At 43.0% G+C, this 10,575-nt stretch overlaps 1 protein-coding gene and 1 pseudogene across 1 annotated transcript in view; both read left to right on the top strand.

Moving 5' to 3' along the window:
* Nucleotides 1-7,416, top strand: part of TP53BP2 (tumor protein p53 binding protein 2) — a 69,365-nt gene extending 61,949 nt beyond the window's left edge. The window contains exons 17-19 of the mRNA XM_027769661.1: nt 673-839; nt 2,309-2,508; nt 6,661-7,416. Coding sequence (XP_027625462.1) covers nt 673-839; nt 2,309-2,508; nt 6,661-6,702 — 409 coding nt within the window. The 3' untranslated portion in view covers nt 6,703-7,416. The remainder of the gene's footprint in view (nt 1-672; nt 840-2,308; nt 2,509-6,660) is intronic.
* On the top strand, nt 6,180-6,652 carry LOC102482146 (ATP synthase subunit g, mitochondrial pseudogene; annotated as a pseudogene).
* Nucleotides 7,417-10,575: the final 3,159 nt, after the last annotated feature.

The raw sequence follows: 10,575 nt of genomic DNA, 5'->3' as shown, positions 1-10,575 counted from the left end.
TATACCTAAAATCCTGAGAGGAGATTGGAGGAGAAGGGATTGTGGTGTGACCATCCCCCCAGGGGGTGATTTCTCACTTTCTGTCTCTCCGGAGAGTGCATGTGCCTTATAGCAAAAATACCTCTCTCAAAAAAAATTTACACATTTTTTTCAGTTAACTTTTCTTTGAGGTTTTAAAAAGATATAAAAATAGTTTATATGTACAGTTCAGTTCCTTCAAACTTGTATCAATAAAAGGATATTTACGGTTGCCTGTTTTGTGTGAATAATTTAAGAACTGTTAGGCCCTCTACTCTGGCAGAAATAATTAGGCTGGGTGCTCTAGGACTTAGAACTAAATCCATTTTATCCTGTTTTTCCTTTGTGTGTGTGTGTTTTTTTTAGATTGTTATACAAATTTCATTTCTTTTACTGACTTCCTTGATCCTTCTCACCCTTCATCCAGCTCCTAGCCCCAGTGTGGCCCATTACTTTGCCATTTTCCATTGTGGCTGTAATTCTATGATGGGTTTACTCTGTATTGAATTGGTTTCTAAAACTGCTGGAGAGGTTTTCAGAAGACAAAGCTTAGTAGATGGCAGACTCGAGACTCTCTCTGCAGAGCCCTCGTCACAGCAGGTGTCATTCGGTTTAGGAAACGGTTCCCAGCCCTTGCTGTGTCTTCCTTCACAGGACTCCGTTACATTGCGCTGCCTCGTGTAACAACGTCCAGGTGTGTAAGTTTTTGGTGGAGTCGGGAGCTGCTGTGTTCGCCATGACCTACAGCGACATGCAGACTGCCGCGGACAAGTGCGAGGAGATGGAAGAAGGCTACACTCAGTGCTCCCAGTTTCTCTATGGTAGGGAACAGGTGCTGATTACTGCATTCACTTGTCCTTTATCTCTAGGGTATAATGTCATGAGTATTTCTTATTATTTGGAAAAAATCTTTGTGTTGTACAAAGTCCTGGGCATTGAAAATAGGACAGCCTTAGTCAGAAATAATGATAGAGCTTCTGTGTATGTGCCTAGAAATAGCTATTGTCATGGGACATCTCCAGCTACAAAAGACAATGATGCAGCATCTGACCCAGTGAGTTCATGGCTTCTGACCATCAAAAGACCCTCTGTTCAGGCTGTAGTACTTAGCTGGGGAGGGTGTATCTTTGCAAATCAGTAAACAGAAGCCCCTCCTTCGAAGATGAGCAAGAGAAATGCAGCATCTCTATGAGAATCCAAATGATCCTAATTTTCTTCCAAATCGAACTTGTCGTAAGATAATATAAAGGCAACCATATTTTGCTAATGTTTTGCTCTTTTGTCTTCTTGATTTTTTAGTTTACAGTTCTGATTGCTGGCATCAGACTTTTATCTAGAGAAAAATGGACTTGAAGTTTTAGATAGATATATGTATATTGGCTGGCATTTTTATTTACAAGGGAAATGTCTTTATTCACAAGGCTTAGATGTTGAGGCTAATTTTCTCTTCAGTTTGACTGGGAAGAATTGGGGATAGGAGGAAGACAGACAAAGGAGGAGGTCCTGGGGCTCCACATGGCTCCTGTTCTCAGAAGCTCCTTTACTGGATTTAAACATCACTTGGACATAATACTTTTTTTTTTCTTTTTTAAAGAGATTTTTGCTATAGGCCACATGTACTCGTGGGAGACAGAGAGAAACAGACAAAAAGTGAGAAATCATCCCCCAGAGGGGTGAGCCATGCCACAATCCCTTCTCATCCATTCTCCTCTTGGGATCTTGGGCACACCTGTACACACACTGGTATGAGTTTCAAGCCCCCAGGGACTGGGACTCGAACCACAGTTGACCTTGTGGGAGTCCAGTGCCTTAACCATTACGCCACCTGCTGGTAGACACAGTGCTTCTGAACTTTTTCTCTGCTCTGAGCATTAGGTAAAAAATGAAGTAATGTTTTTAGAATTCCTTGGTCATTACACTTAAGAGTAGGTTGAAGTTTTACAGGCATGTCATTTACTTTTTTAATATCTTGGACTTTTTTTTAGTTCTTGGGGTTGCAAACATTTTTTGTACTCTGAATAAGACCAATATTGAGAGATGCTTGTAAGGCGCTGGTTTTTTTTAGAGCTGTTTTAGAGGTGACAGCATTTGTTAATGTGCCTGTTGTAGTCTTCTTGCACACTGCTCTGGCCTTCCACTTGTTTTCCCCTACCCTGGGAAATTGATTTATCAAATGTTTGATATTGCTGTTCTAAGCCAGTACCATTTCTTCCCATTTTGTTTCATTCAGCTAAGAGAGAGTGGGGTACTCTGAGTTACTAATTCTATGATCTTGCTGCCCTGTTTTTAGGCGTTCAGGAGAAAATGGGCATAATGAATAAAGGAGTCATTTATGCACTTTGGGATTATGAACCTCAGAATGATGATGAGCTGCCCATGAAAGAAGGAGACTGCATGACGGTCGTCCGCAGGGAGGACGAGGATGAGATCGAGTGGTGGTGGGCACGCCTTCATGACAAGGAGGGATATGTTCCACGCAACCTGCTGGGAGTAAGTTATTCTGATACACGGGCATGTTTGTACATGTGTCAGACCTGGGCTTGGCAGGAGCTGCTGTGTGTCATGGGCACAGTGCAGCGAACTGCCCTTGGTTACATGGACTGGCATTTTTTGACAGTCTCGGCTGTTGATTTACAGGTCTGCTTTCAGTGATTCCTCCTGTGATGATCAGCAGTGTATTTACGTGTCTGCCAGTCCTTAGAGTTCACAGGTCCCACCAACATTATTGAACAGACTAAAGACTGGATAATATGATCAGAATTGAACTTGCGCTATTTGAAATAAACTTTAAATCTGTCTAAATCAGGATTTGCAAATCAGGTAGAGAGCTTGAACAGGGCATTAGGTACAAGATTCTTTGTTCTTTCTCTACCATTTTATATGAATGAAAAAAATAAAGTCACTAGAGCACATAAAAGCCAGTAACTTTTCTGTGTTAGTACAAGGGACTGCTGTTGTCAGGTAAAGATTCTTAGGAGTATTTTCAGGGAAAAGGCTCGAATGTAGTTGGACAGAGGGGAGCGAGCAAGAACACCGTGTTTCAGGGCTTTGCATGAAGCTCTGTCATAGATGGAGTATTCTCGTAGGTGGTTATTTGTGTAGGGGCCATGTTGGGTGTGTGAAGGAGGGTAAGAAATGATCAGGATAATTGAGAAATTGGGATAGAAGGTTAAAGGTAAAAGTGCTTGTAAAATCTGTTGGTGAGGAGGTAAGGAAAGGCTTGAGGGAAGGAAGGACCCTCTGGGGTGCACAGTACAGAAGGTGCCCGACTTCCAGTGGGGATTTTCCAGCTTTTTTTTTTTTTTAAATAAAGAACTATTGTATTTAACTCTACTTATTATTACTTTTTTAATTTGACCAGAGACAGAGAGGGAAAGTAAGAAAGCAAACCACGAGGTCATGGATTTGAACTGTAGTCAGCCATGTGGGAATCCAGTATCTTTAACCACCATGCCACCTGCTGGCCCCTCAGCTTTTTTTTTTTTCGAAGTTCATTTATTTATTTTCTGTATGAGAGAGAGGAAGAGAAGGAAGAGGAGAGAGACCCACAGAGACAGGCCCCAACAGGGTTGTCACGCTGTGATCCTCCTCCCTTTCCAGCCATCAGGATCCCTGACGTGGTCAGGGAGAGCCAGGGCTGCAGACCGGGAGCCTTTCTCTGTGCTTCCGTGAAAAGGAGCATGACATTACTGCTAGGCCACTACGCTGGTCTGGGGGTTCTCAACACTAGGATCGTGCAAAAATGACATGTGTCCAGTAGTAACTGTACTTCATACTAATTCAGCCATTCTGCTTTTCATTTTCACTATGATGATCAGTAAATTACATGAGATATTTAATATGCTGTTATAAAACAGTCTTTGTGTTAGATGATTTTGCCCAACTGTAGGATAATGTTAAGTTTTCTGGGCATGTTGAGGGTAGTCTAGGCCAAGCTATACTTGGTAAGTTAGGTGTATTAAATGCATTTTTAACTTAGGACATTTTCAGCTTTCAGTGGGTTTGTCAGGATGTAACCCCATCCTAAGCTGAAGAGCATCTGTTGAATATCTGTATTGGCACATGGGTCACGGCACTGGCCCCCACATCCTTCAGATCCACCTGCAGTGCTTATCTGGGTGACCACACAGTGGGAGGAAGGAGGGGTGCTGGAGAACCTCCCTCCTACCATCATGGTGAAGATAGGGCCGAGCTCCCACCTAGAGCAACTGCAGGGTGTCATGACTGGTATTTCCTTCGAGTGTCAGGCAGATGCAGGCTCCAGCAGTGGGGCGTTGCCACTCTGCCGCGTGGGCCATGAGCAGGCTTCTGTCTGCAAATGTCCTGCTGCCTCGGCAGTGCGCTCTGTGGGGTTCTTTGCGTGACCTCCATGTTGGGACTTGGCTGTCTGGGTTCTGCCTGGCCTCTCCTCCTGACTCTCCCTTCCCCATTGTTCATCTGATGTGCCATTTCAATGACCTCATACAGGTCTCTTGGACAAGTGTAATCTCTTGCACATAGCCATTTTCCTTCCTTCTCTAGTAAACATCAGTGGTAAATAAGCACTTCTGCTTTTATACTTTTCTTATCTGAGAAAGGCTCTATTCCTTAGTGCTAGTTACTTGAATATTTTAATTTTCTTAGTATTAAATTGACAAATGAAAATTTTATGTATTTATGATGAATAGTACGATGTTTTGAAAACGTGCATACATTGTGGCATGGCTAAATCAAGCTAATTAACATATTCATTACCTCACTTTTTTTTTGAGAACACTTAATATCTATTTTCTTAGCAATTTTCAAGAATATAATGCATTGTTATTAACTGTAGACACAATGGTGTATAATAGATGTTATGAATTATTTAATTTTTTTTTTTTGGAGGGATTTTCACTATAGGGCGCGTGCGCTCGCCAGACAGACAGACATAGAGACAGAAAGCGAGAAATCACCCCCCAGGGGGGATGGCCACGCCGCAATCCCTTCTCCTCCATTCTCCTCTCGGGATCTTGGGCATGCACGCACACGCGCCCGGCATGAGTTTTAAGCCACCGGGTCCGGGACGCGAACCGCGGTCGCCTACATGGGAGTCCAGCGACATAGCCATTACGCTAACTGCTGGTTCCCAATTATTTAATTTTTTTGACAAAGAGGTCCGGTGGGTAATGAAACAGGGCAAGAATTATTTGCTCCCGAGGGTGGCAGCAGCCGAGTTCTGCCTCTTGTATATGTGGCTTCGAGAGGTTCTTAACAGATTAGACTGAAGGGTTCCATCTCAGTCCTCAGCTAGATGTTCTTAGTCTTGCAGAAGTCTTTTCTGGCTAGAAGTGTTTTTACACAAGATTTTTTGCTTTTCTTTCTTTTGCTGTTTTAAAAAAGAAAAGTGCATAAATGTTGAATTTTTATTTAGAGGCTTCAGTTTCTAGAAAACTGTGTTGGCTAAGGGACCAGCAGGTGGCGTGGTGGTTAAGGTGCTGGACACTCCCACATGGCTGACCCTCTCTAGCCAGTGGAAGAATGTATAAACGAGCAGCCTTGGACAGACAAAAGAGTCTTACATTACAGACTAATAAAAACAGGGGCATCTCTTCCTCTTGACAGCACATGCTTGCTTACATACTTGGGTAACAGTTAATGTCTCTTTCTGGAAATGAGGATGGGCAGGTTCTCTAGCAACCCCCATTTGACATCAGGGATTCCTAATGTCAGGGCCCCTCTCCCACAATGCACTCTGCTACATGTGCAGGCAACACCGAGCCCTCCTCATGTCACTCTGTGGGAACTGGGCCCTGGGGACCTGAACACGCTGTTACTCTGCCTACTGCTATTGCTCACAGTTGTAAAGTGCGCTTTGCCTCGGACCCAGAAGCTCGTGTTTTCTGGTCACGAAATGCGGTGACTTACCTCATGAACTGGCGCAGAGGATAGAGCCTCGCCCTGCCGTTCCTGCCGTGGCTGTGCTCCTTACACCTACATGGACTCTACTTAGGATGATGAAACTATAAGTAATACTAAGTAATTTCTCTCAAAGTCATACATTTCCAAATGAAACTAATCAAAGAAAGAACATTTAATATGTGCAAAGGGACTTCAAAAGTTCATGGAAAAATGGGAATTAAAGTTTAAATTTTTCTGGGGGTGACATTCAGCCAGCCATTTGGGGCGACGGACTTCTCCTCGCAGGACCATGGCCCAGTTTGTCCGTAACCTCGCGGAGAACGCCCAGGCGCTGGTGAACCTGCTGTGACTTACTCGAAGCCTCCTCGATTGGCCACATTTTGGCTTTATGCCAAGGTGGAGCTGGTTCCTCCAACCCCTGCTAAGATCCCTGCAGCTATTCAGAGCCTGAGAAAAATAGTAGCTTCAAACAGCTCACGGTTAAGGAAGCTCTGCTGCATGGTTTGATGGCCACAGAGGTGTGGATGTGGTTTTACCTTGGAGAGATTATAGGCAAGCGTGGCATTGTTGGCTATGATGTTTGAAGACCAGTCTTTTAACAGCTGATTATATACTTGATTTATATTATTTGAATGTGCTCAGACCATTTTGTGATCAGAATGCTATCTAAATAAAATAAGACATGCCAAAAAAAAAAAAAGAATTTCCTTATGTTCTCATGTATCTCTATAGTCTGTAAATAGTTTTTAACCTCTCTTACAGCTATACCCAAGAATTAAACCAAGACAAAGGAGCTTGGCTTGAAACTTTATAGAATTTCAGCTAATGAAGAATTAATCTGTGCTGTCACTAAGAAGTAATGTGATCATTCATGGCAAAACTTTCGTAAGACTTATTTTAATGACAATGTAGTTGGAAAGTGTTGAATGTGCTCTGGAAGAAAATGAAGGACAGAAGAAGTCGCTCTTAGAGGAGGGCATTCAGCATGATGCAGTGGACCTTACAAGTAAGCAGGACACGCCGCGTGGGCAGGTGAGCCATGGAGCACCCGGAAAGGCAAACAGCGACAATCCTGTGTTCTGCGAGATAGAGGACCATTTCTGGGACTGTTGGGAAACCAGCTTCCACACTGCCTGGGGGCTGTTGCAGCACCTGTGGGGTAGCAGCCCCCTTGCCTGAGGGGACCAGCGCCATCAAGGATAATCACATCTGATGGTCTCTCAGCAGCTCAGGGGAAGGCTCAGAGGTGTGTCATGCACTTGTCTTTTCAGTGAAGAACTGTTCGTCGGCTCTCAGTAAGCAGTAACTATGAATTCTTCTAGCATCTTAATTACATTGACACTAAGCAACACTACAGGTAATTTGATTTAGAATCTTGTTTTTAGGCTAAATTTGAATTTATATTTATTGTCTTTTTGTATTTTGGGAATTAGATACTTGTTATAGACTTACCCATGTTTGTCAAGATCATAGCTGACTTTACAACAATTGTAATAAATTTAAACTTTTTGACTTTGAGCTGCTTACTGGTTTTTATTTTTATAACACACGGCATTGTTTAAAGGTCACAGCAATTGGGGTACCTTACCCAGTTGAATACTAACAGATTGCTTATTGCAGACCTATGTACTGTGATAAGATTTCTTTGCCAGCCATGTGATTGAATGTAGGAAGTATTTCTTTGCTTACAGAAAACTCTTTGTTTTGCAATTCATGAATATGAATGGTCTTCGATATAAAATTAATTTGTTTAAAGACCTCAGAGATCCTGGTGATAGAAGCCTACTTGTACCTTTTCCCTGGCACCTCTAACAGACTCTTTTGGTGTCTACGTTTCATTCCAAGTTTGTTGTGGAATTATACATATGGATTTGTGTTGTCTTCACATTGTTTTATTAATGTTACCAAGTTTGTGAATTGTTTTGGAACCATTTTGTCCAGTGGGAATATTTTATTTAATAGAAGATAAAAATGAAATCCATGTGAAGGTCACTTTTCCTTATACTTGGTTTTGTTTTGGTTTTATTGTAGGGTGTGCACACTCACTAGAGAGAGGGAGGGAAGGAAAGTGAGAAATCACTACCACCTCCCGCCACCCCACCCCCGAAGATGGCCACACTGCAGTCCCTCTTCCTCCATTCTCCTTTCTGGATTTTTGAGCACACATATATGTTGCCTGGCATGATTTTCAAGCCATCAGGACTGGGACTTAAACTGTAGTCAGCCATGTGGGAATCCAGTGCCTTAAGCACCATGCCATCTGCCCCTCCTTAAACATTTTTATGAGTGCTAAATTCTAGCAAGGAAGGTAGATGAAAGAGCATATTATACCTGTCAGAGTCATGGAGAAAGAGTGGTAGCATGCATGACATGTCAGAAGATATGTGGTATATAAAATTCTAAAGACTTCCCCCCGTATCCCTATTTTCTGGCTCACTAATCTAGGTACTGCTGTGAAGGACTTTGCAGATTTAATAACTTTACTGATCAACTGGCTTTAAAATAGGGAGGTTCCCTAGATCACCTTGGTGGGTCCTGTGTAATGACATGAGGGAGGCCCTCAAAACAGAAAAGGCAGGAACCCTGAGGCAGGGGGAAGCCAGGAGACTAGGTGGAGAAAGGACTTCACCTGCCAGCGCTGGCTTTGAAGATGCAGGGGGTCGAGCCAGAGAATGTGGAAGCTGAGAGAGACCCCTGCTGACTGCCAGCGAGGATTGGGGACCTCAATTCTGTTGTCCCATGGTAGTGAACTCTGCCAAGCCACATGGGCCTGCCTCGAAATGAATTTTCCAGGTCTCCTGCAGGAACAAGTTAGCTCAGTGAGACAGGTGTTGGGCTTGGAAGCCACAGACCTGGGACGGGGTGTTTCTGAGTCACTGGGTTTGTGTTGATATGTTAGAGCAGCAACAGGAAACAGATACCCGAATTCTAGTCCATTGTGTGTCCTTGCCAGAACACGTGACCTCCCTGAGCCTTCCTGTAATCCAGGTAGTGGAGTTAAATACCATTTCCTTGGCGTACTTCAAGTTGTTGAGGAAAACCATACTAAGTACTGTAAAGCGCTTGGTAAACTGAAGAACAACATGAATGCATGAAAAGGGAAGATGTGAAAATTAGAAAACCTTGACCTCGGTTTTACATTTCTTAATTCTGAACTTAAAACACCTTTTGTTTTTTATTCTCTTTTTTTAGTGTTTTACTTGTTTTATTTTTAAAGTATCCTCATATCAAAGCTCTTTCTAGAAATACTTAAGGGTATAGAAAAAGGTCATGAAAGAGAGAGGAAAAGGACCATTTTAAAGGCACTGTTAACCTTGGGTATGTTTCTTTGTAGTCTTAGCTATAATTTTTTTCTCTATGGAGTTGAGAACATACTGTTTAAGCAGTTCTGTATTCTTCTGTTTTTATGCTTAACATTATATCACAAATACTAACATAATTTTTTTTTTTGGAGAGGTTTTTGCTATAGGGTGCATGCATTCTCTAGAAAGACAGAGAGACAGAGAGACAGAAAGCGAGAAATCACCCCCCCTAGGGGGGAGTGGCCACAGCACAGTCTCTTCTCCTTCATTCTCCTCCCGGAATCTTGGGCACGCATGCACATGTGCCTGGTGTGAGTTTAAGCCACCAGGTCTGGGACTCAAACCATGGTTGACTACATGGGAGTCCAGCGACATAGACATTATACCAACTGCAGGTCCCGGTACTAACATAATTTTAATGGTTGTGTAATCTTCCATTGTGTAATTTATTCAGTTTTTAAATGTTGAACATAGGGCTTTACTGTCTATATTTTTGTGTATTCTCGATGATGCTGTGGTCATATTTTTCTGGCAGTATACTCCTGATTCTTGCAAACCAAGGGGGAAGGAGGCATTTAGAGAATGGGTCATGCTAACAAGGAAGAGAGGGGCGTAGACTTTAGACATGCTCTTTTATTTTTAAGGTTTTTACCATAGGGCATGTGCACTTGCCAGAGAGGAGAGAGACAGTGAGAGGGAATGTAAGAAATCCCAATGCCCAGAGGACATGGCTGCATCGCAATCCCTTCTTCTCCATTCTCTCTCCTTCGAGGATTTTGGGCATGTGTGCACGCACGCCTGGTGTGATTTTCAAGCTGCCAGATCTGGAACTCAAACCATGATCTGCTATGTGGGAATCTAGTGCCTTAACCATTTGGCCCTGACATGCTTGGATTCTAAAGTCAGGAGAGCCACTGAGGAATTTCAGCAGGGGCAGGTTGGGTCATGTGAAAGATGTTAGTTAGCAGGAGAAGCAGAAGAGAAGGAAATCGGGGAAATGTATTAATACTAGGTTGTTGGGAAAATCATGACATTATTTGTCTTTGTTTTTCTATGCAAAACTGTGTCATGACTTTGCCCATGACCCAAAAGCTTCTTAAGAGAGGGAATAGTGAATGGTGTTAAAGGCAGTGGAAAGGTCCGGGGAGTCTCAGCTGGTCGGTGTATAGGAATTGGCATCAGGAGGTGACTGGTAACCATAAGAGCGGCAGTTTGGGAAGGCCGATAGGCTGTCATTAGCCAGAATGTGTTAGATGAAGGAGTGAGTGGGAAATGAGGAATTAGTGATCTAATGTGGATTCCGGGGGCTCGCCCGGGAGGAAGTGAGCCCTAAGTGTACTTTAGGGTACGGTAGGTACTTAGTTATGTTTACATG

This window comes from Tupaia chinensis, unplaced genomic scaffold (assembly GCF_000334495.1).
Source record: "Tupaia chinensis unplaced genomic scaffold, TupChi_1.0 Scaffold150175_1, whole genome shotgun sequence".
In the NCBI taxonomy this organism is placed as follows: Eukaryota; Metazoa; Chordata; class Mammalia; order Scandentia; family Tupaiidae; genus Tupaia; species Tupaia belangeri.
This window is presented reverse-complemented; position numbering and strand designations above follow the sequence as displayed.